The 27,182-nt window shown below is 37.6% G+C and overlaps 1 protein-coding gene across 2 annotated transcripts in view; it reads left to right on the forward strand.

Annotated features, from left to right (window-relative positions):
- LOC131031010 (phosphoglucomutase, cytoplasmic) overlaps positions 1–27,182 on the forward strand; it is a 56,938-nt gene that overhangs the window by 29,177 nt on the left and 579 nt on the right. For both annotated transcript variants that reach the window (XM_057962009.1, XM_057962010.2), the window contains exons 13-17: positions 6,687–6,750; positions 6,848–6,929; positions 26,249–26,424; positions 26,529–26,605; positions 27,019–27,151. In XM_057962009.1, coding sequence (XP_057817992.1) covers positions 6,687–6,750; positions 6,848–6,929; positions 26,249–26,424; positions 26,529–26,605; positions 27,019–27,151 — 532 coding nt within the window. The remainder of the gene's footprint in view (positions 1–6,686; positions 6,751–6,847; positions 6,930–26,248; positions 26,425–26,528; positions 26,606–27,018; positions 27,152–27,182) is intronic.

The raw sequence follows: 27,182 nt of genomic DNA on the forward strand, positions 1-27,182 counted from the left end.
TTGTTGGCCCCCTGCTTTTTCTTGGAAGACTCTTTCTTTTCTGATCTTTCCTTTCTCTTCGAACCTCTCGGATGGAGATTGCCCTCACTGGCACATCGAAGGTTACCTTCTCCTGAATTCCTAGGATTGGGATTGCCTTCACTCATACTTGCTCCACCTTCGGCTGGTTTCTCTTCCAAAGTAAAAGACATAGCTATGCCTTGTTCTCTCAACTTCTGATGCTGAACGTCTACCCATCTGCGAGTACAAGACAAGACTGGTGCCATCAAAGCATCTAAATCCACGACCTCGGGCTCATTCCAATCCAACCTTATTGTTTTGCTTTCTCTATCATAGGAAGACTAGATATGCCTGCCATTGTCCTGAGCTTGGTCGGCCACTCTGTAAATCTTGCATTTCCTGATGAAATCCAAAGGCAATCTAGAATGTATCTTTCGTTTCACTTCAAGATCATCTAGGAGGTTCATCATAAAATCCTCAATCTGATGCTCATGTCTAAATCTTCTACCGACCGTCTCCTCTAAATGTCCATGTGGATCAAAGCTATTTCTCCAAGCAAAAGATGAAAAAGAATACAAGGCTAACTCCTTCTCTGCGTCATCCATGGCTAATACATTAGGACATACCTCAACTGAATTACCCAAAATAATAGGTACCTGAACTCCATTCTGATGTCTGTGTCTGAATGCCTTCACATATGCTGCCAACTGCCTTGTTACCTCAAGTAACACAATTCTGTCTGTCGGATACCTCGGCAACATGTATGGAGGTAAAGGACATCCATGCACTCTAATGTAAATGAATTTGGGAAACTGAATGAACCAAGCACCGTACCTCTTGATGAATTCCTGGGCATCCTGAGATAATCTGTTGTGAATCCCACCTTGCAACGTCCTTGTGATGTTCATTGTGAAAGTATCGTTAACTAACTTGTAGTTTTTCCCTGGTGGATGATGCAAGTAGGTATAGGATTCACAAGCTCTGACCTCGCCGGGTCCTCTTCCAATCACTCCTCTGTGAGGTAGTCCTGCATACTCAACACTCCTGATCAAAGCATAGATGACGTATGAACTCATGTGGAAGGACTTAGTAGCCCTGAGTCTCCTCAACTGTACGTCTAAGCAATGGCTAATTATTCTAGCCCAATGTATCGTACCCCTTCCTTGAACAATCACCTGGATGAAGTAAAACATCCACTTCTCAAAATAGAAGGCATGAGGTGCTCCTGTAACTCGGTTGAGCATAGTAATCAAATCTCTGTATTCCTCCTGGAAATCAATCCGGTGCGGTGTGTTCGGTACCTTGCTTAGACGGGGACGACTCTTGAGTAGCCAGTTCTTGTTGATTATGCTTAGGCAAGCATCTGGATCATCATCGTACACTGATCTGGCTCCTTCAATGCTCTTGTATATCATGTCCCTGTGCTCTGGAAGATGGAAAGCTTCACTTATAGCTTCCTCTGAAAGGTACGCCAAAGTGTTTCCCTCATTGGACACAATTGTCCTGGACTGTGGATTGTAGTGACGGGCACACTCGATCATCAACTCGTGGCACTGAATAGCTGGAGGAAAACCGGCCGCCTTAACGATGCCACTCTCTATTATTCTCCGGGCGACAGGTGATGGCTTGCCAATGTAAGGGACCTCTCGAAACTTCTTCGTGCTAAAGTTCCCCAAGTTTGTATCTCCAATGTTGCTCCACTTCGACACGATCTTGGTCTCCACTTCTTCGGTTTTCTGATCTTCTTTCATGAGAGCTGAGCGGCTGGTGGATGCTCCCGCCTTCGGGGTCGCCATACCTACACACCATTTCATTATAAGAACTAGATTTTGCAATGAATAACATAGATTAGAGAGAGAATTTTTTAGGAAACGTCATGATAAGTCTCTAGAGTTATCATTTCCTAAAAACAAAAGATTGAGCAAAGAGAATCAAAATTCAAAACTTCAAAATTTAAAATATGACGATGAATAAATAAAGCAATAAAAATCAAATCACCATACCTCAAAAGAGAGCTAGCTCTAGAATGCAAAAAGACAAAATTCGCCTAGGCAAAATTGAGGTATATAAATGATCTTCAAAGTTATCTCCTCAAAAGATCAACTTCGCCACCTTTTTGTCTTCAATGCGATCTTCAAGTTCGCCTTTGATGTGGTCTTCAAAGCAACGTTCAAATGTAAACTTCAAGTTCGTAGCGCCTTGGATTGATGCTAATGCCTTGGTCAATACTTCGCACCACCTTGAATATAATTCGCACTTCTTCAAACACAACTTCGCACTTCTCCCTTTGTCTTCCAAATCGCACTTGAATGAAGATGATAAAATGATAATGTAAAAATAAAAATCATCACCTCCCTTTTATAGCGCTTACCTCTCACCTCCATATAGGCCGACTCGGTAATTAAATAAGGCATTTTAAACGATTTTTTAATAAAATAACAAGGCCGACTTACTTAAAACAATAAAATACCAAGCGCTTCCCTTTGATTTTTTATTAATTAATTAATTAATTATTAAATGCCATCGTTTTTAATTAATAAACTTCGATTTTTTTACAAGGCAAAAAATAATTAATTAATACCAAGCGCAATATTTAAATGCCATTTTTAATTTAAAATATCGATTTTGCTAGCATTTAAATAAATTCAAAAAATGTTTATTTGAGCGCCAAAATATTTTGAAAATGAAAGGGACGTACCTCATCGCCCTGGTCCCTTGGAGAGGGACAGGAGCGATCCAAGATTTTGTCATAATTCTTGCAATTTTAACGTTCATCTCCTTCCTTTCCACGTTCAATATCGATCATTTTGATGGATCCTTCGAATTTGATTGCCTTGCATGTACGCATAAGTGCCTTTGGGTGTTCATCGCCCTGGTCCTTGTTCAAAGGACAGGAGCGATCTCTGTATTTTCACGTTCAACATGCATCTTTGATCTTCAATCTTTCATTGTGAAGCAAATATCATCTTTGCTCGTTTCTTCTACGCTTGTTCCATTTGTTTGCATGTGGTGTTTGGACATTTAGAGGGATCATCGCCCTTGTCCCTTGGAGAGGGACAGGAGCGATCCATGTCTTTCTCCATAATCTTAGCAACTTTAAACTTCAATCTTCGTTGTGATGTCCTCCAAAACGCCGTCCTTTACCATGCCCATCCTTACTTTGCCTCGACTTTGAAGGAATATGAGTGTTTTTGATGGGATCGCCTTGGTCCTTGTCCAAAGGACAGGAGCGATGTGAGCTTTTAGCATGTTTGACAATGTTTGGACGTTCAAAACACTTGCATGTGATCTTCAAACGATGTCTCGAACCTTGTATGACCTTATGAAGTCTTGACTTAACACGCGTTTGAAACAAAATGGAGAGTCCAAAGCAAATCGCCCTGGTCCCTTGGAGAGGGACAGGAGCGATATGGTCCCTATGTTCATTTTGGTGATTATTTTACGTTTGAAATCTTCGTGTATCACCTTCCTATCATACCATGGACCCTCTAAGACGTTGCGAAACCTTGACCTTATGTAAATCTTGCATGAAATGACCAATATATCCAACATCGCTCTGGTCCCTTCCTGAGGGACAGGAGCGAAGTTCATCATTATGTGCTTGTTCTTGTTTTTACCAACTTGCAATCATCTTCATTACGTGAAATGATGTCCTTTCGACCCTCTTGGTTGCTCGAAACTTGTTTGCCTTTTGAAATTTTACGCCATTATGTAGATATCGCTCTGGTCCCTTCCTGAGGGACAGGAGCGATCTGGGTCTTAGAGTGTGAATCTCTTCATAGTGATGACCTTTAAGTGCTTGTGCTCGATGAAGATGTCTCGAAATGTCTTTGCCACCCTTTGTCTTGACTTGGATTGGTTTTAAACTTGAGTGAGAGGCAACATAACCACTGTATCGCCCTGGTCCCTTGGAGAGGGACAGGAGCGATCCATCTCTTGTGGCCTTCATTTCATTTTGTCAGGTTCCAAATTTATATTCAACGGACTCGTCATGCTCTACTCCATTCATCCATGTCTTGACATCGTCTGCAACTTGGCAAGAAAATCAATTATAACAAAAATCGCTCTGGTCCCTTCCTGAGGGACAGGAGCGAACTGGGCATTTTGGGACCCTTGTGGACGTTTAAAAATATTCAATTTATATTCAATGAGTTCATCTCACGCTCTTCCTTGCCTTTGGACGTAAACTTGCCTTGATTTTTGCCTGGATTTTGCCCAATGAAGGACATCGCTCTGGTCCTTGGGAGAGGGACAGGAGCTATAAGGTACTTCGCCCTGGTCCCTTGGAAAGGGACAAGAGTGAACTTTGCATTCTGGACCATTCTCCTTTGTGATAGCACTTCAAATTATATTCATTTGGTAAAGCATCTTCCTTTGGACCTCTTCAAATCATCAAGTCAACGAAATCTCACAAGGACAAGGCAAAATTTGATTTGTAGCTTCGGTCCTTCACTGAGGGACAGGAGCGATTTTCCTCCTGGAGGCGTTTCAGTGCTCATGAAAATCTTCAATTTATATTCAATGGAAAGATCTTGCCGTTCTCCATCACTTCCAATTTGAAATTCGTCTTGACTCTGCAGGAATAGTGAGATATTTGGAAAAGAGCTCCCGTCCTTCACTGAGGGACAGGAGCGATTTTGCTCCTACAGGCCAAAATAACATGATTTTTCACATTTAAACACTTCACAAGGCAAAAACAAATCATTTCCAATGCCCAGGATCAAAGATCAAAAAAGTCAAAATTTAGTCAAAATATTCAATTGGACAAAAATTCACACTTCTCTCAACACTTAGACAAATTTAAGCTCTGCATCAACATTCCAATTGAACATTAGACCATTCTGGCGAATTCATTGCATTCAAAATTTGCATCCTAGAAAAGGAAGCTCAAAAGCTCTCAAAAACGACTGGATTTTGGCCTGAAAAGACAAAAATAAAAACCCTAAGGCTTGACCCTAAATCCAGACGACTAACTGACTAACAAAATCCTAAAAACGAAAGCGAACAATGAGCGAAAAACAAGCAAAAAGAGGGGGTCCCCATTTGCGATGGGGCGATGTGTGAAATGGTCACAACAGGTAGATTTTGGACTTTTGTCACAAATTGGCTGTCTTTTTAGTGGAGTATTTGGTTTGAATAGTAAAACAAGTGTATTTTAAATCCTTAAGAGGTTAGAGTTATGTTCATGTGGTCAAGTTGGAGTAGCATAGTATTTCACTAGTCATTGATGATGGAGAGTTCATATATGGATATAGCTCCGAAATAGAGAAGACCCACTATAACTAGGATATTACCTTCTAGAAGGAAAAGTACAGGGACTGCCTAATTCTAGTATGCTTAGAGGCATAACAAGTGTAGGCAGTAAAATATTAATGTGCTTTAAATATTGCTCTTTCTCTCTTCAGCTTTTGCATTGTACTTTTGAGGTGTATTAGATATTTTAGTCTGACCAATTAATCACAAACAAATGATTGTTGACCACTTTAGCATCTCTGGTTTGTAAGGGATTGTATATTTACAACATCTTTTTGTTGTTATACCTTCTAGGGGGTTTTAGAGATGGGAATAACTGGAAACACCATATAAGCAATGGTTATATGAATGATGTAAGTTACACAACTCTTAGAATATAGGACTACCTTTCCCTGTGCCATTCCTTAGTGACAGGTGCTAGCTAAGAAGATATTAGTCTTCTAAATGCTTTACTGATTATCTTATTGAATCTCAATGCAAGCATGAAGTTATGTTAGCTTTGGTAATTTACAATTCCATCTCCCATTGTATTGAAATGGTATGAAAATATTAGATGTGATATTCTGATTTTTCATGGATTATCTGATCTACACCTTGTGGCGACTTCTTCCAATATGAGAAGGTGCTAAGTTTTTATGAGCCACAATTGCTATAGACATATGCAAGAATCTTTCAAGGCCATAATCTCCCTACAATTTAATCTTGAACATATCATGTAACATTGAATTTTGGTTCATTTTTTCTTGTGTACACCGTAACATTGTGAGAATTTTGTCCGTGTGGGGATGTTGATGCCTTGGTTACAAGGTGAAGACTCAAAGTTCATAATGGAGTTCATGCATTCTTCATGGCAGCCAAAGTAGCTCCTTGATATTGGCAATGGTGCTGAGACTAGTAAATGCACTCATGTCATATTTATTATAGAATCTTTGTGGTATTATTGGTGGCTAAGACTCTGGGTATCTTAGAGTGCACGCCTTTTGTAGCATCTCTGAACTGCTTTCATTAAAGCTATCACACCAGCATAACAGATGTCAAATTACATGTCGTCCTTAAGTATTTGAGCTATCTGATAAAGTTGTGGATTTTTAAGTGATGATGGTGGGACTGTTCTATCTGCACGACCAGTAAACAGATGGGTTAGCCAATGTCCCAGGCAAGCCATTTCAGTCATTTGCAGCTAAGCCTTGTATTACAAGAATAAAAAAACCTGTATAAAAAGGCTTGCTTCTAAAACTTTTCTCTCATCTGCCATTTGCTGTCATGCAGTTCTTCTTGTATCATCTAGCTGCTATGCTGTTTCTCTTTCATCATCTAACTGCAACGCATATGATTCTTTTGTAAATGATTTCCAACTACAAACAAAAATCTGCTTCATTCATATTTTGTACTGTTGTTTTCTCATGTAATGTTGGATGCAATGATTATTGCAGGAGCATGCCAACATCAGCTGCACTTGATGTGGTTGCCAAAAATTTAGATCTCAAGTTTTTTGAGGTACGAATTCACTCTTATTTATATGGATTTTTTACTTGCTACTATTGTATGAAAGTCATGAGAAAATATGTCTATTGTTATTGTATTCATAAATCAGGTACCCACTGGTTGGAAGTTCTTTGGAAATTTAATGGATGCTGGAATGTGTTCTGTTTGTGGTGAAGAAAGCTTTGGCACTGGTGAGTTAGATGTTTCTTCCTTCTGTAGAGTTACCTTTAGTATACATTTCTTAGTGAGTATTTATTGTGTGCACTTAAATGTAGGGGTTAATATCGTATTTATTGTGTGCACTTAAATGTTGGGGTCATAGCTCATTATGTCAGCATTAAAGTAGCCTCTTTTTTAAAAAATATGTATCTGTTTGTAAAGCTTCATATTGTTTGTTTAAATTGATGAGGTTATATGTGGTCTTGGTTGTACATGCCATGATTATATTTTAAGGCTTTCTTATTTTAGTGCATCAACTTTTGTATAATTTTCTTTCAATCACTGCTGTCTGTACCGAGCTCTGACTTTGAGTTCTTGTTTTGAGTTGTAATTATGTTAAGTTAGAAATTTGTAACTTGGTAAAGATGTATAGATTTCGGGGTCTCATTATTAGATTAGCATTCATTTCTTTGATTTGAATGTATTTCTAGTTGATGTAAATTACTTGAATGTTTTGTTGCTTTATTCTATTATGTACAGGCTGACTAGAATTGCAAGTATTGTTCCTTTCCTTTTGTTAAATTTAGGAAACATGTAAAGCATCGATTGGATCCTCTTTTGTTAAAATTTAACTCTTAACCTGATAAAGCTTACTGAATTAGATTATTCACTGTTATCCATATTTTTCCCTTTATAATATCCAAAAATTTAATCTGTCCATGAGTTCCACCTTGTGCACTCTTTTGTAATAATCATTTATCATTTGTATATTCAAACTATATTAGATTGTTATTGAAGGACCTTTTGAGTATGGCATCCTTTCTAATTTAAAACATGTACAACGGTTATGCCATAATAGTCTACTGTGGTTGTTATTTGATAATAAATGCATCACAAACTTGATAATGGCTATGAGTAGATAATTTAATTGAAGATTATAAGACCAGACATCCAATTTTTGTAGTAGAATTGACAGCATGATAGCTTATGCATTTCTTTCCACTTGCCTTGTCTGCCATCTTTGCTGCAATCTTCATATTTATTTGAGAAAGGCATGCTCACAAACATACATGGACGGGTCTCGTTTGATGACATTCAATCTATGACACAATTAGTAAACAAAATAGAAAAATATCAACTTTTTTGTATGCTGAGTCCTGAAATGCACAAAAATTATGTGATATGTATCCAAGTATGAGTAATGGCTATTTAATGCTACCAATGCATCACTTGAGCCATAGAGTGCTGGTTAGAAAGATTATTCTCTTGTTGGTGGTCATGTTATTCATGAATTCACAAGGACATTCTACTTGTGTGCCATGACCATTATTACTTAAACACATCAGCTAATCGTTCTATTTGCATGGGAATCATAAGATCTTGTGATGCAGTTTATATTTTAAGAAAAAATGGTTAGAAAGCAGTTAGCGTTGTATTTCAGAATTTAGCAGTGAGTTCTTTGAGCCACAAATAAGTGAGCCTAGCACGCAATACGAAATTCTGACTCATGTAAGTGGTGCTGAAAATATGAGATATAACTGTATGCCATGTTTGGTAAGGACTATGTTGCTTCCTTCAATTTGGGGTAAGAATTTAATCCTTGCTAACTATGAACAACCAATCTTTTATATTTCAAATGACTAATATGACAATGAGCAGAATTCAAAATAACATGTCGATCTTTTTTCCCAAGGTAAGTAGGAGAAATAGCAATATTGAAATATTTGAAAGGAGAAGAAGAAACTTGGAAATGAAGAATATCAGTAATTTGTTCTTTAAGGCGAGGGTTTGTATGGAAGAAGGAAACCTAAAGCTCGTGCTCACTCAATAGTTCACCTGAGGCATTGAATAAATATGTGTGGAGTCCAACAACCAAAGGATCTGTGTTGGATCACGGAGTTGGAAGATTGGAGCTCAAGTAGGCATGCAAAGTGGAAAATGAGTCCATAGGAGTTGGATGTGGATGTGTTCATGAGGTTGGTTAGAATGCATGGGATGCATGAGGAACAAGGTTCACCATGGGGTCTAGTGGACATGGGCTACTAGCAAGAGCTTGCAGAAATGGGCATGGGGCTAGCTCAAGGAGCCTAGCCTTTCCATGAAGTATGATTGTGGCTTGAGGGGTTTGAGGAACCGAGGAGGCCCAACATAGGGCACCAACATTGAGGGAGTGCTAGGCTGCAAAGAAAAGGAGAAGATGACTTGAGGAGTCCCAACTGACTGAAAGGTGTTGGTAGTCCTTGAATACTCAAGGTATTGGTTGAGGAGCAGTGAGACCAAGTGAATGAGTGGAGAACTCAAGGAGTTGCAAGTGGTTGAAGCTAGTATCCAATGTCTGTGAGAGTTGAGAAACACAACACCACAGGAGCCTAAATGATCTTTGCAAGTTGAAAACCCTGTTACAAGGAGAAGCAAGGAAGCAAATAACAGATAAAACAAATACACAGAAAATATGCTCAAAAAGATGAGAGCTCAATATTCACAAAATGTGTAATGTGATAATCCTTACAATACAATGAAAAGAATAACCTTTAATAGGTCAAGAAACCCTAAAAAGGAAAACCTAGGCTTGCACATAATAATTAATAAAAGAATTAATTATTATGCACCTAAAGTTAGCTTAAGTGTAAAAGAGATAAAGGGAACTTAAATAATTAAACAAATATTGTTTAATTAATCAAGTAAATACCCGAATACTCTAACACCCCCCCTTAAGCTAGACTCAAGGAGAAGCTAAAACCTAGAATAGCTATTGAAAGCAAGAAAGATGGGTCCCGGCAACAAGGCCTGATCAGGTACCCAGATACAACCAAATCTCTATGAACCGGAGAAATAGAGAAAACCACGTGGGAACAAAACTCTACTCCAAACAGAGATGGAAAAAGCAAGAAGAAGGACTGAAAAAGCCTCCAAACAAGAATGTTCCAAAAAGATAGGAACAAGAGAAGATCAGAAGAATCACTGAAGCATGAAGAACCTGCAAACACTGTTGAAGAATAACTGCTGATCTGAAGAACCTCCACTGAAATAGAACATGACCTGATAGAGAAGACTGTAATCTGTATGAGTGCCCTCAAATGACACTACTTGAATCAGAAGGCAAACAAAGGCAAACAACTGAACTCGAAGATACAGATGGCATGAGAAACCAAAGCTTGAAGAGCTGATCAATCGAACCACGAAAGCATTAGAACCAACAGGACAAACCTCCCCATAATGCTGAAAAAGGAGAGGGACAGGTACACTGAAAAGAACGGCCAGCAAGAACTGCACGACGAAGAACCAGGAACATCGAAGGCGCAGAGACAATACATAGTGTCGTGGAAGGAACACTCACTTGACACAACATGAGGCGAATGTCGTGGAAGGAACACTCACTGGACAAAGATAGGTGGCAAACAAGGCAAACATCAACCCCCTCATGGCACTTTATAAGTAGTGCATGTACAATAAGGCACAATATGTGCAAGATCCCAAGTAAACAATGCATGATGGCACTTTATCTCAGTGCGTTTGCATAAAAGAAGCTACAATGATAAGAAGACTGGAAATAGAAAGGAGAACCGAAATAGAGACATCCTACCCAGAGAATAGATCCCAGGACCTGAAACAACCAAGATATCCACAGAGTGCTGAAAAAACAAAAAACTGAAGAAAATATTCCTGGAGCAGAATCTGGAAAGAAAACTCATATGGCTGGAAAGGACACAGGCCACGCTTTCCAACGATATAAAGTTTTCAAAAAACAGAGTTCTGATGCTCATTCTATGGCTCCCGGAGTGCAAAAAGGAGACCCCACTTTGACTGGAAAAACAACACAGTCAAACAGCAAAATTGGAAAAAAATTCCAACATCACGAGGTCCGGCTTAGAACCAGCTTTCCGACACCTATTCGTTTTTGAAAAAACGACTATGTATGCCCAAGTTATGAGGAAAAAACCAAACCCCCCTTCAAAACAAGAGGGAGGGGTAGTCTGGTGGCGGGGTCGGGTAGAGGTGGCCCATGGGTGGTGCAGTGGTGGCGGCCGGGTGGCACGGCGGTGGGTTTCGGCGGGCACGGGCGCATAGGGAGCGGCCGGCGAGGGAGAGCACTGGCGGCGGTGGGGAGAGCACCGGCGGCGGTGGGAAGAGCGCCGACGGGGCGAGCGCAGTGCGGGCGGCGACAGCAGGAAAGGGCCGGGCGACGGTGGTAGGGGCCGACAGGGCTGACAGGGGGCCGACGGGGGTTGGCGGGGGCTGGAGGTGAGCTGCGGGCGGCAGGGCCAGGGCTGCCGCCCGGGCTAGCGGGGACCGACGGGTGCTGTGGGGGCGGGTGCTGGGAAGGCGGGGGCCGGAGGACGCCAACAGGGCCCGCTCTAACAGCAGCGGCGGTGGCTTGCAGCGTGGCAGGGGGCTGCGTACCGTGGGGAACCACCCCAAAAATTTTGATTTTTCCTAAAACAAAAACCTTTTTTTGTTTTCTCGCCCTTTTTTTTAAATAACTTTTTGATTTTTGATTTTTTTTGTTGATTTTTAAAAATAAAAAATTGGCCTGCATGCCGTAAAAAGGCAAAAAATATATATATTTTTTTATGTTTTTCTCGAACTGCGTGCCAGGGCCGTACGACTTGGTACTGAACAAAAAAATGCCCCCAGATGCTCAGGAGTCAAAACTAGGCAAGTTTTATATGACTATAGGGGTTTTTGGGCCTTCTAAGCACAATGGTGAGGTTCGTTTAGGCCCAAAGTGCTCAAAAAAAAAAAAGGCCTATCCTTAAGTGCAAAAGAAAAACTTCTTAAAACCCCAGATCTGCTTCCAATGCAAAAATTCTCAAAACAAGAACAGATAGCTGCAGATCTGAAGCTCTGATACCATGTGAGAGTTGAGAAACACAACACCACAGGAGCCCAAATAATCTCTGCAAGCTGAAAAACCTGTTACAAGGAGAAGCAAGGAAGCAAATAACAGATAAAACAAATACACAAAAAATATGCTCAAAAAGATGAGAGCTCAATATTCACAAAATGTGTAATGTGATAATCCTTACAATACAATGAAAAGAATAACCTCTAATAGGTCAAGAAACTCTAAAAAGGAAAACCTAGGCTTGCACATAATAATTAATAAAAGAATTAATTATTATGCACCTAAAGTTAGCTTAAGTGTAAAAGAGATAAAAGGAACTTAAATAATTAAACAAATATTGTTTAATTAATCAAGTAAATACCTGAATACTCTAACAATGTCTTATGGCAAACAAGGGTGAAGGCTTTGGAGGAACAAGATGAGGTTGCACTCGATGCAAGGGTTGTTCAATTGGGTTGGACAAGAGCAAAATTGGAGGGCATGTTGAGGAGTTCCATGGGCATTAGAGTGAAGGAGACCTGTGTGAAGGGTTGGCGTGCTCATCTATTCTACAAGGGTGTGTGACTAAATTGGCTGTTGGGAACCCTTGAGTCTTGGAGGCATAATTTGGGTTCAAGAAAGGACTCATTTGCAATGGGAGTCGTGAGTAAATTTTGCTAATGCCATGTGGAATTAGGCCTTCTTTGGAAGAAAAAAGCGCATCAAGGTTGTGCACAGGTCTAGCCCTATGACAATGTTAAGAGTTTACCTAAAAGAACAGCTTCCTCAAGAGTGGCATTACCCATCAAACAAGTGTCATCCACAAAACAAATATGGGAAAGTGGTTACATACCTTGCCCAATGTGATAATTAGAAATAGAGCTAGCACACTTGAGGTGTTGTTGGGAACCCTTGAGTCTTGGAGGCATAATCTGGGTTCAAGAAAGGACTCATTTGCAATGGGAGTCGCGAGTAAAGCTTGCTAATGCCATGTGGAATTTGGCCTTATTTGGAAGAAAAAAGCACATCTAGGTTGTGCACTGATCTAGCCCTATGACAATGTTAAGAGTTTACCTAAAAGAGAAGCTTCCTCAAGAGTGGCATTACCCATCAAACAAGCGTCATCCACAAAATGAATATGGGAAAGTGGTTGCATACCTTGCCCAATGTGATAATTAGAAATAGAGCCAGGACACTTGAGGTGCTTAAAAGGCTTACCAATTCCTTCCACTAGAGTAAGAAAGTGATGAGAGGATCTCATTGATGCAAGCCTCTTTTGAGAAGGAAAAATAGTAGGAGAACCTTTAATTACAAAAAAAAGGAAAGGTACAACATGCCATGACCCATAGAATCTAATTATCATCAAAACCAAAGGCACATAAGATATTTTTCAAAACTTTACAATGAACCCTATCATAGGTCTTAGAAAGATCAAGTTTCGTGAACATAGAACTTTTCTTGTTAACATGCATAGAGTGGATAGCTTCTTGGATTATAACAATACTATCAAGGATTTGGTGTCCTTGAACAAATTTCCTTGTTTAGGAGAATGATAAAAAGGAAGGAATATTTTTAGTTGCAAAGCACTAGATTTGGAAAAAATCTTATAGATAGCATTGCAAAGAGCTATGGGTTGGACTTCAAATAAATTTCAAAATATGATCTTTTGTATTCATCAAGTCAAAAAAAGTTGTTGAGAGATTTTAACATTTGTTTTGAGGTGTGCAGTTCCTTAGAAGCTTTCAAAATGTCTTCTTTGATAGTATTCTAGAATGATTTAATGAACTCAATGGAATACATTTTAAAATAATGTCTATTATCAACAAAGAAATCAATGGGGGCTTAGAACTTCTCATGAAAGAGAGAAACGACTTGTAATTGGAAATGTTGAATGGATTCAATATTGAATCCATCCTTTGAATTTTCTTGAAAGCATTAACATGTTTTTGTGCTGCAACATAGTGATGGAAAAAAAGAATTCTTGTCCCTTGCTTGTAACCATTTAGCATGAGAGTTTTGTTGCCACATGATTTCATCCTATAGCTTAAATTTTTCTAGTTCATTTTTGGAGTTTAGAATGTTGAGTTAAGAGATCCTTCCTTAAGTCTTGTTCTTGAATAGAACCTTGGATCTCCACCAACTTAGACAAAATATTCCTTTCACTTTGCATAATATTACCATGATAAACAATTCCCTTTGAGTTTTTTGTTTGACAAAACATACAAATTTATATTATGATGATGTTTTGCTTCTTGCCACCAAAGTCTAATCTTTTCTTCTAGGTCATCTTTTTTTTTAAACGACACAAGCTGAAATTTAAAAGGGTAATGTTAGGGTTTAAAGGATTCTTCATAGTACAAACCTATGTGCCAATGATCTGAACGCAAGTTCTCTAGGATGGGAGAAGCAAGTCAAAGGTGCCTAGAAGGCCAAGAATTGCTAACCAAAAACCTATTCAAATGTTTTGCAATGAAAGAATCCCTAGCGCTCCAATTTTTTAAAGTGAAAGAACCATTGCTAGAAGGGATATCCATTAATTGAAGTTGATTAATGTTATGTAGAAGAAGAAGACTAGCCAGAGGGAGGGTAGGAACTCCACTCGCCTCCTCATTAAGGAATACGATAACATTAAAGTCACCTCCAGTAATCCAAGGATATAATCCTAAGGAGAAGCTCCTCTATGAACTTGTAGGTGATCCTAAAGTTTAACCTTACATTGGAGATCATCTTTGGGAGTATAACAATTAGTGATTAGGACATTGTGATTATTGGATGTGAAAATCCCTTCTAAAGAGAGACCACCATTGCAACATAAGAAATTTTTTGTAGAAAAATATCTCAAGTCCCAAACTCACATATGACCACTAGATAGACCAAGAGAAGAAAAGTAACATGTTCCCAATACCTACTAATGCTATAGCCAAAAAATTTAGTAGATTCTTTGGGAAGCTTAATTTCTTGAATTAACAAAATACAATGGTTAAAATCTTCAATCTTTCTACTAACATTTTGTCTAGATATTCTGTCAAGCCCTCTTACATTCTAGGAAGTAATCATGATTAAGCTAGGAGAGGGAAGGATGAATCTGCTTAATTGTGAAGACCCAAAGCTAGCAAGTGTTCTCCCAAATGTTTGGATTTATCATGGTCAATGTTATGACTTGCTTTAAGTGCCTCTTGTCTCCCTTGTTTTTTATTTTGACTTTGTTCAATACTCAAAGCCCAAGTTGATGGATCTTTTTCTTATTGCCTTTGAACGATTTTGATGATAACTTCTAAGTTATCATTTGGATGAAAAATAGAATAATGGGATAGGCAACGATAAAGAAGGGATTAAATATTAACACAACGATGGTGACCATGCAACCAATCATGGGTGAAGAATGTTATGACAAGGCAGCGATCCACAAAGAGAGTAATTACAGTCTGAGGTATCGCTTAAGGGAAACAATTGCGGTGATAATGGTCATTGGTAGTGATCACAAGTGGAAGCCACGCCTTATGTAAGTAACAAAGAATAATTGCAAAATAAAGACGAAAGTATATTAGGACAGCAATATACATCAAGTAAGGAGGATACTAGAATATAGTGGATACGCTCTAGACAGCAAGGCAAAGCAATTCATAACATAAGTGATCGTAAGCATCTATGAAAGTATCATTGCTTCGATATGAGAATAACGGAGAACTTGATCAAGGATCATGTAATAATAGTCAGCAATAAGTAGTTGAAATAAGGACATAAATCATACTAAAAGATAAGACATTATCAGTTTGACTAGGCACAATCAATGGAAAGAATTGACCATCGATTGAGCATCTTTTGACAAGCGACTAAGATGATGACAATTGTTCATGAGGAGATATGATTAAGTGAAAGTCAGCATTGGACTTGGCAGACTGGGTTCCAAATAATTTAAGTTAGCAAACAAGAATAGCCCTGAGTGATGGAGAGGAGACTTCCAACATAAATTACATGACCACTTTAAGATAAGCTCTATCTACCATACTGTTCTTAAAATTCTAAGTTAAAAGATCATAGTAAAATGTCTTCAGCTTGGGTAAATTTTATATTACAGTTCTCACTTTAAGTCTGAATGGTTGTCTCAGGATTAAATTAAGGGAAGTCCCAAATGGGGACATTACATGGCAAAAACAATATAAATACTTGGTATCAAAGAAATATGATGGACATTAGCAATGGTAGTAGGCATATCCGAAAACTCCCTAGAAAGCTGAAGGTCAATCTTGCTTCTCATTGAAAAAAGTAGCAACCTACAATTTACCTTGGCTTTCTTGATCTTGTATTATTTCATCATTTTCCACAATTAAGACTCTCGGTCTTCTACAACATTTATTAATTCTAAGTCAGAGGTAGGAAGATTTATCTTTGGATTTCATCATAGGTTTGCACAAATTTGAAGGAAAAAAAATCCAACATGGTTGTTGTGGAACATCTCACTAAATATGCACATTTCTACACGTTGGCACACACCCATTTGTAGCAAGCATTGTAGCAATATCCTTTATGAACACTATTTAGAAGCTACACAAGACTCCAAAAGTTGTAAGTTTGGATTGACTTATTTTCATGTTTGGGGACTTAATTTACCCATAGCTAATCATATCATCCCTAATCAAATGGACAAATTGAGTTGATAAACAAATGCTTGGAAGGTTATCTTTGATGTTTTGCTTCAAATAAACAAGAGAGATGGGTTCAGTGGCTGCCACTAATAGAATGGTGGTATAACACTTCGTTCCATACTTCTTCCAAGATATCTCCATTTTAACACTATATGGGTACCAACTACCATTGATTGCCTCTTTATTGTGGGCACACCCAAAGGTTTGAACAATTGAAGAACACATTCATGTTTCAACATCAACAAAAGATACTTGCTAGTCTCAAAGAGAACTTGGCAATGACACAAAACAAAATGAAGCAATAGTCTGATCAACACCATAGTGAAAGGAGTTTTGTAGTGGGGATTCGGTCTTTTCAATTCAAGATGCAAGTTATATTCAAGGTTATTTTCTTCTTTCAGGTATATGTTATTTCTTAATATAATAGATCTGATTATTATCTGGTATGATGCAGATGGAGAAGGAGCATTTATAAATTTCGATGTCCTCATAATCACCGATTGATATATATGTGCCAACAAGGAGGATCAAGCAATACCTTGACCGGTCATGTCTATTAGACATGACCGATCAAGATATTACTTGATCGCACCTCTTCAATCATAATCACATTTATCTTATACCAATTGGTCTATATAAAACTTAACAAGTTAACCGATACTAACTAGCGTGTATATCATAAACAAGTGAACCGATACTAATCGGTATGTATGAAGTCATTTACTAAACCCGATAACAATCAGTATTTATATAGTTAACATGTTTGAGCGATACTAATCGGTGTGCATATGATTAACAAGGTAAACCGATACCAATCGGTATTTTGTGCTTTATGATTTACAACCGATAATTATCGGTAGTTAGACATTGGTTAAGAATCCGATGTTGAGCGGAATTTGCAAGCAAGGTTGTATATATATAAGTCGAAGAATAATTATCAAATGAAGGAATGATAACTGAAATCTTTATCATAGTCTATCGATAAGAGAGATGATTGAATGAGAGACTTCATTTATCTCTCATTCAATCATTTATCTTACTGAGGCTATCATGCATCAACACTCCCTCTTAGCTAGGTAAGATAAATGAAAGACAACATATCTAGCATCACATTTCTAATGATGGTCAGTATTCCTTAAGTAATCTGACTCTCTAGAAGATCATATCACCTAAACATGTGACATGAAGTATCATCCATCATCTGATACAGGAAATCACATCACCTAAGCACATGACATGAAGTATCACCTAAACATGTGATACAAACGTTCATCACATCAACTTGTGATGACAAGATATCACCTAACCACGTGATATTAGTATTGCCTAAACACGCAATACTTTAGGAATATGTATAGGAAAATAGTTAAATTCTCTATTTATTCAAGTTGTGGTATGTGCACTAACATTTTATTCAAATGTTTTACCACAACACAATCATGGCACATCCATGGCATACCAGAGATCCAACATGATAACTAGTTTGAACATCATAAGATCGTCACCTTATAATGTCTACATACAAGTGTTCATTATCTGAGAGATCGTCACCTCTTAGACATGAACACAGGGGGTTAAACCCATAAAAGTCCTAACATGACAAAGAAGTTTACACATAAAACATCTTAATAAGCATAGGAGTACAAAGCGAATTAAATTTCAATCATACCAAGACCTTTTCTGAAGTGCTCAACTTTCACCCTTGAAAGTGGTTTGGTAAGAATATCTGCTGTCTGATCTCCTGTACAAATGTATTCCAACTGGATCACATTCCTATCTACCATGTCTCGTACATAATGATATGAAATCTCAATATGTTTGGATCTGTCATGAAACACTGGATTCACTGAAAGTTTAATACAACTTTGGTTGTCGCAATGAATAACTGTAGGCTTCATTGGCTCACCGAATAACCCCACAAGCAGCTTCCTGAGCCATACTGCCTCTCGAGCAGCCATGGAGGCTGCAATGTATTCGGCCTCAGTGGAACTCTGTGCTACTGATGACTGTTTTTTGCTGATCCAGGATATCATGGCTGAACCTAAACTGAAACAGCACCCTGAGGTGCTTTTCCTGTCAGTTACACTTCCAGCCCAATCTGAATCTGTGAATCCGTGTAGATCTAGTTTAACTCTCTCATATTTGAGACCAAGTTTTAGGGTACCTTGTAGATATCTCATGATATGTTTTACTGCTACCAGGTGTATCTCCTTTGGTTCACACATAAACTGACTCAAGGCATTAACTGCATAACAGATATTTGGTCTCGTATTCACAAGATACATCAGGGGCCCAATCATTTGCCTATATAGAGTAGGATCTGAGGGTTGTGATTCTACTGCCGCTTCCTTAAGTTTATGAAGGTTTGTTTCCATTGGAGAGGTCATGGGTCTGCAGTTTAGCATTCCAAATCTCTTCAAAATGTCCAAGGTATATTTACCCTGGTTTAGTATAATGCCATTAGAATTCTGCCATACTTCCAAACCTAGGAAGTAATGAAGGAGTCCCAAGTCCTTCATATCAAATTCTTTAGCAAGGTCTTTCTTACACTGATCTATGAGTTGATCTTTCCTATGATTAACAAATCATCAACATATAAAATCAATATTAGCATATCAGCTTTGTTTTGTTTATAGTAGAGATTAGGATCTGCATCATTCTTGGAGAAGCCTAGTTTTGAGAGATAAGTATCAATTCTTTCATACCAGGCCTTGGGAGCTTGTTTAAGCCCATAGAGAGCTTTCTTGAGTCTACACACATGAGACTTTGCATCATGAATCTCAAACCCTTCAGGTTGCTCTAGGTATACTTCTTCTGAGATCTCACCATTAAGGAATGCTGTCTTAACATCCATCTGATGAACTTTCCATCCCTTTGATGCTGCAATGGCTAAGACCACTCTTATTGAGGTGTATCTGGCTACAGGTGCAAATGTTTCTTCATAATCAATTCCTTCCTTTTGAGAGAACCCTCTGGCTACAAATCTAGCCTTGTGTTTCTCAATGCTGCCATCTGTAGCGTGTTTGATTTTGAAGAGCCATTTGGAGGTGACAACAGATTTCCCAGTTGGCCTAGGGACAATCTCCCAAACATCATTTTTCATAATGGATTGGTATTCCTCAGACATGGCATTCTTCCATACTTGATGTTTAAGTGCATCTGATACATTAGTAGGTTCTGCTTTTGAGAGATCATTCATGAGAGCGACGTAGTTGGTGAGTTTGTTAGGCCTTTTACTTTCTCTGAAGGTTCCTGAAGGAGCAACATACTTCTGAGCTTCTTCTACAGTTTTGGTGGCCCATAGTGGTCTTTTCTTGAAATTCTCTTTAGGTGAGTTTTGAGTTTCACCTACATTTTCCTCAAGACTCTCCCTCTGAAGCTCAGGAGCAGAGTCTTCCTCTATTCTAGGGGTGGGGATATAGACTTCAGGTTCTATTGAGCTTTGGGCTCTTTTAAAGGCTAAGTCTTCTTCAAAGATTACATCCCTACTCAATTCAATATTCCTTTGACCAGGTATATAGATTCTGTAGGCTTTGAAGGTTTCACTATATCTTACAAGTAATCCCCTTTTTCCAGAAGGCTCTAATTTTAATCTTTTCTCCTTAGGTACATGAATATAGACAGGACACCCAAATGTTCTAAGTTGGCTGATATCTGGCTTTGTTTTAGTAAAGACTTCCTCAGGGATTTTAGCTTCAAGATGGGAGTGAGGACATCTATTTTGTATATATATAGCAGTGCTTGTTGCTTCTGCCCAAAGATTGGTATTTAGATTCTGATCAAGAATCATGGCTTTGGCAGCTTCTACAATTGTCCTATTTTTCCTCTCAGCTACCCCATTTTGTTGAGGGTTATAGGGTATAGTAAGCTCCCTCTTAATCCCAACATTTTTACAAAAATCTTTAAACAAATCTATAAGATGTATTCCCCCCCATTGTCAGTTCTTAAGGTTTTGATTTTATTTCTTGAGTAGTTTTCTATTAGTGATTTAAATTCCTTAAACCTATTAAGGATCTCTTCTGATTCTTTACATTTCAGAAAGTAGATCCAAGTTTTTCTAGAGTAGTCATCAACAAGTATTACATAATACAAAAATCCCCCTAAAGAAGGTACGGACATAGAACTTTGCTCGTTTTCCTAGTACTATTTTGAAAAACACCTTTAGCATTTTTACCTAGGGCACATCCCTTGCATGCCCCTGAATGATATTGCTTTAACTTAGGTAGGCCTGTGACAAGGTTTCCCATTGATGATAAAGCTCTAAAATTCAGGTGACCTAGTCTTCTATGCCAAACTTCATTAGCATCTGTAGTTTCATGGATTAGGGCTAGGTTGGGCTCTGTGCACAGCTCATACAAGTAGCCTTGTCTTTGATCAATGGTTTTAGCTTTCTTGATAGATGAATTCTTTGGGCAAGCCAACACCCTGTTGTCCATGAAGGTCACTCTGTACCCATTATCCTCTAGTGCTAATATGGAGACTAGGTTTCGCTTGATGCCTGGGACATATAGTACTCCTTTAAGTTGCAATGATACGCCTGACTTTAGTTTGATGGTGCAAGTTCCAACTCCTCTGACTGGATGTGTGGAGTCATCTCCAATAGTCACTTCCTTATCATTCTCCTCTATCATGGAGTCTAGCACTTCTCTAAACCCAGTAATGTGTCTAGATGAGCCATTGTCGATCACCCAGGAGTTAACCTTATTTGATGCTTGGTTTGTAAGTGTTGAGTAGAGTACATACTTCTCGGAGTCATCTTCCCTTTTAGATTTTCCTGCTTTGGCAAATGTGGCTTGTTGTTTGGCTCTTTCTGGACATTTGGCAACATAGTGCCCAAATTTGTCACATCTGTAACATTGAATCTGTGAAAGATCCTTCTTGAAGGTGTTCTTGCCATGATGACCTTTCCTCTTCCTAAATTGTTTCTGCTTGCTTTTCTTGTTGGAGTTTGTATTTAGGACTTGAAGATCTTCATCCATATTCTTTTGTTTGATCCCTTTCTTATTTAACCTTGATTCTTCTTGGAGACAATCTGCCTTTAGCCTATCAAACTTTGGAAATTTATCCCTTGCACTGATGCCTTGGACGAATGTTTCCCATATACTAGGCAACCCATCTAGAGCAATGAGTGTTAATTCTTTGCTTTGGATCTCATATCCAAGGGTTGCTAGTTCATCCCTTAGAGCTGATATCCGCATAAAGTAGTCATTGACTGACTCCCCTTTGATCATAGCTATATGATTTATTTCTCTCTTTAAAGCTAAGGTTCTACTAGCATTGGATATCTCAAATGCATCTTTAAGTGCTTTGAACATGTTGTAGGCCGTTTCATGTTTCTTTATGATGGGCATAATATTATTTTTCACCCCATCAACTATGATTTTGATGGCCTTTTCATTTCCCTCTATCCAAGTGGTTTTGTCAGGTTCTGTAGTTTCAGTTTTTACAAATGATTTGACTTTATTTTCTTTTAGAATCATTTGAATTCTGAACTTCCATGCTGAGAAGTCATCACCTCGTCCGAGTCTATCTTCGAATCTGATCGTGCTAGCCATTAGAAGAAATGTGATGTTGAATATATGCTTGTCTTGAATTTTCCACAAAATTGAATAGCCTCAGGTTCGATTTAACTATAGCTCTGATACCATGTAAATGTTATTCGATTTTCAATTCAAGATGCAAGTTATATTCAAGGTTATTTTTCTTCTTTCAGGTATATTTTATTTCTTAATATAATAGATCTGATTATTATCTGGTATGATGCAGAAGGAGGAGTATTTATAAATTTCAATGTCCTTCTCATAATCACCGATTGATATATATATATATGCCAACAAGGAGGATCAAGCAATATCTTGACTGGTCATGTCTATTAGACATGACCGATCAAGATATTACTTGATCGCACCTCTTCAATCATAATCGCATTTATCTTATATCAATTGGTATAACTATATATAAAACTTAACAAGTTAACCGATACTAACCGGCATGTATATCATTAACAAGTTAACCGATACTAATCGGCGTGTATATCATTAACAAGTGAACCGATACTAATCGGTATGTATGCAGTCATTTACTAAACCGATAACAATCGGTATTTATATAGTTAACATGTTTGAGCGATACTAATCGGTGTGCATATGATTAACAAGGTAAACCGATACCAATCGGTATTCTGTGCTTTATGATTTACAACCGATAATTATCGGTAGTTAGACATTAGTTAAGAATCCAATGTTGATTGGAATTTGCAAGCAAGGTTGTATATATATAAGTCGAAGAATAATCATCAAATGAAGGAATGATAACTGAACTCTTTATCATAGTCTATCGATAAGATAGATGATTGAATGAGAGACTTCATTTATCTCTCATTCAATCATTTATCTTACCGAGGCTATCATGCATCAACAACAAAAGCAATAATAGAAAGATAACAAGTTTGCTCCCAAATGCTATTTTTGTTATAAGGCGTTGCAAAAGATTGACAATGTAGCATATAAATTGGTGTTATCTATTTCAACAAAAATACATCCAGTTTTCCATGTTTCATGCTTGCAGAAGGTTTTTGGGCAAAGAGTTGTAGCCCATACCGAGTTTCCAAAGCTTGATGAGGAGGGTAGAATGGTTTTGGATCTTGAGGGAATTCTTCAAACATGCACTAAGAGGTTGTAGATGAGGGCAATCATAGAGTATTTGATCAAATGGAAGAATTCTCCAATTGAAGACACTACACAAGAAAATGAGGATTGTGTGCAAAAGATTCCACAATGGATTAGCATTGAGGACAACGTTTGTCTAAAGAGGGGGGGCATGGTACACCCATAACCCCACAGTGTGCATAGGGTTATGGGTAGTTGGCTTGTGGTTATCTCAACTCTTAATTAAGCTATATTATCATTATTATAATTTTATTATAATTAAGCTATATTATCATTATTATAGTTTTATTATTATGCATAGTTGAAAAGCTTGCATGAAACTTGTGAGCATCGTGAGTCCTAATCGGCCACGAGTCACTCGCCTATTAATTTGTGGACAAGTTTTCAATTTAGTTGCAGCGATTTTCATAAGTTAAAATTGCCGAAACTTGTTGGAATTTCTCGAAAAAATCGGCGCTAACAACCAAAAAAAACTGAAGTTAGATACCCTAAAAAATAAAGTCATTTTTTTCAGTGTTTAGGGTTGCGATGGAGGAGAGGAAGACAAAGACGGTGCGGGAAGATAAAAACGACCCCCCTGGTATCATTTCGCAGGTAATTTGATGGAGCCATCTATTCTCCATACAAAACAACACCTGATCAAAAACACAAAATCTGCAAATCACAACGAATTTTTACATAATTTCTACTAATTTGATCCTCTTAATCTGCCTTCTCAATGCTGTAAAAATGCAAAAAACCCGCTGAATAACAATTGAGTTATGCAAATTTGTGTTTTGATCAAGTGCTGTTTTGAATGGAGAATAGCCACCACCTAATTCAATACCCTCACAAATAAAAAATTACCTTTTTCTGCATATTTTGCAGCTAGTTCGAAACTTTGATACCCTGAAATATTTTTTATTTTAATAGTTAAAACAGAAAATGATATATCTTTTGTCCAAAACAAAGTCTTATTTTTAATTAATCTATAACATGTATATTAAATTTTGATTACATAATATTATTTTTAAAATATATATATTTCATTAAAATATATAATGATTTTTATTTGTTTTCAAATGTTCGATAAATTCGCTGAGTTATTGCCTATTTTTCCCCGAGTTTTTTGGCGTCCCGAGTTTTTAAATTTTTTGGGCCAGCTGAGTCATTGTTGAGTCCGAGTTTTTCAACTATGGTTTTATGTATGTAATTAAGTCATTCTAGGAGTTATATTTAGGTACCTAAGTTGGCTTGGGTGGCATCCAAGGCATAGTTAGGGTATATAGGAGCTACTGATTAGTTTATCGTCATCATATTGTAAATTGTGTTCTTATTGGAGACTTTTGGAGGTTTGCCCCCTTGAAGTGGCCTATTATTCTCAAATCTTTGCAGCATATTTCCTTATATAGTCTTCCTTTGTGCAAGTTGTTTCATTACACTATACTCAAAAATGATACACGAGCCTGCAGAAAGATGCCACAAGATGCATGACAATTGGATAATACCATTTCCAAGTTTAAGTCCTGCTTAGTTACTAGTGTATTTAAAAATAAAGTGAGTCAATATGTATTTTTACCTCCAATTGAGTACACCAAATGGAAATGGTAGTTTAATTATAAAGTAATCTTATTAATTGTAGTTTTTCATACATTATTTGGAGTTCGTCTGACATACTTATCATACCTTAAATATAGGGTGCTAAACTAGCAGGTCATTTCCCCTAGCGCTTCCTTTTTTATGTGCTTCTGCAAACTTTCCTCATTTGCCCAATCTTCAAACCACTACAGTACAGAATTTTAGACATCTGTCAGCTTGATTTATTTTTGGAATTTTTTAACTGCCAAATAGGATCACTGTATTACTATTTATTAATTTAATGTTTGGTATTAGATAGGGCCTCTTGAGAGCATATTCTTTTTGACTTGGTTCTGCAAACTTCTCTGTTGTGCTTAATCTTCTATCTACGGCCGATCTCTTCAAACATGCATTTAACTTCTGCTGATGAATAGAATTAGCATCATGCATTTAACTATTGGACCAAATCTCTTCAAAGCCATGTACGGACAAAATTTGAAAACATAATTAGCCTGTACCTGTAAAACTTAAAAACAAAGATATCACAACAAATTATTGAGAAAACTGAAAAGTCAAGAAAATTGAATCGATGCAAAAAGAATATAGAAAGAGCTGAAGTAAGAATAGAACATCACTGAGAGTGTCATTGCATGTCTCAAACCTTGAAACTTGGCATCAGAGTCTCTCTGAAAGTAAAGCTCAAAATCTTTGTAGAACAGAGACAAAGTATCCTCTCCAAGATACTGTAGAGTGTAGACCATTAACTATATCAGAATGCATGCAGCTCTCCACATCAGTTCTTTCAGAAAGAACTCTCTAGATTTGATTAACATTCTGCCAAGCTATGTCGAATTAATGAAGAAGGAACAGGGAATTAAACTCAATAGAAGTATATCTCATTTAGTGATCAAACAAAACAATTGAAAAAACAACTTGAAGCCTACAACTTTTACAATCAAAACTTTGCTGAAAACCTGGTGTCTCTCAGAGGGGAGAGAGATGATTCTGGTCAAAACAGACAAAATACAGCTCATTAGACAGTTGCATGCATCTTCAATATAACAGAAGAAAACCTCAAACCAAAACTCAGAAAGATTATCTAGTTAAATCAGGGTGTTTCCATGATTGAATTCCACAAGGGACCATAGAAGTAACTTGATCCAAATAAACATCTGAGATCAGAGAAGACGTTAAAGATATTGATTTGCTGTTAGTGGATGCATGCTGACAGTGGGGGCCATGGGAATTACTAGCTATTCATAAAATCGCCAAATTCACCTTTAGATATTAGAGGCCACGCTTGAAATGTGAAGTGTTAAGGCATCCAAGCAAACTTGAAAAAATCAGAGATGATATCACATTAACTGCAGTTACTATCCTTACTAGGCTAACATGAAGAAAGGGAATTGAGGGGCATAAAAAAATATATGCAGCTTTACAAGGGATGACAATTTATCATTATTATAATATTTTCTTTTCATTTCATTTACCACGCCCTTGCAGTTGTTTTCTTTAAATTCATCTTGTAAATTGGATATTTTTTCAGAGTGAAAACCACCTGGCTCAAAATTATTTTTCAATGTAACACTTTCCAAAAGTTCTTCCAAAGTAAAATGGATAAAACATATAATCTTCCACCTCTCTGATGTTTGCAGGTTCTGACCATATCAGAGAGAAGGATGGAATCTGGGCAGTTTTAGCGTGGCTTTCAATTCTTGCTTTAAAAAACAAGGACAATCTTGCTGGTGGGGAGCTTGTCTCTGTGGAGGATATAGTCCATAGCCATTGGGCTTCTTATGGTCGTCACTATTACACACGTTATGACTATGAAGTAAGAGACTAGGACTATTATCCTATTTTCATCTAAGGTCCCCAGGAATATAATTTTGAGGATTCAAATGCAATATTCATGAAATACTACTTTTTCCTTCTCAGAATGTTGATGCAGGTGCTGCAAAGGAGCTCATGGCTCATTTGGTTAAGTTGCAGTCTTCTCTCCCCGAAGTTAACAAGTATGCACCATGTTTGTGGCATTGTTAGTGAAGTGCCAGGTTTCTTTCATATTGAACATAGATTGGGCACACAAGTAATAATCACATTATATTATAGTTATATATGCAGTAGATAAAAAAAGCTACAAGATAATTATTGTACACTTGATCAATGCATCTGAATTTGTATTTGACATTAATTGTGTATGTACAAATTTGTGAAGAAGTGACTAAATATTCATCAATGAGCCTTAATGTTTTTGAATTTTCTGAAAGCAGGTAGTTGTGTTTTGATTTCTGATTAGGGATTCTTTTTATTTCATTAAGTTCCAGATGTTAATAGAAATTGGCTGATTGCAATTTATGTACAGGCTGTAAAATTCTATCTAATCTAACTCAAGATTTTTATGGATGATATTTTGTGCGTGGTGCAGAATAATTAAGGGAGTGAGACCTGATGTTTCTAATGTTGTACATGGTGATGAGTTTGAATACAAAGATCCAGTAGATGGTTCCGTTTCAAAGCACCAGGGTATACGCTATCTCTTTGAAGATGGTTCTCGACTGGTAAGTGTATTACTGTTGTCTGTCTGTAGAA

The sequence above is a fragment of the Cryptomeria japonica genome, chromosome 3, assembly GCF_030272615.1.
Source record: "Cryptomeria japonica chromosome 3, Sugi_1.0, whole genome shotgun sequence".
Classification (NCBI taxonomy): Eukaryota; Viridiplantae; Streptophyta; class Pinopsida; order Cupressales; family Cupressaceae; genus Cryptomeria; species Cryptomeria japonica.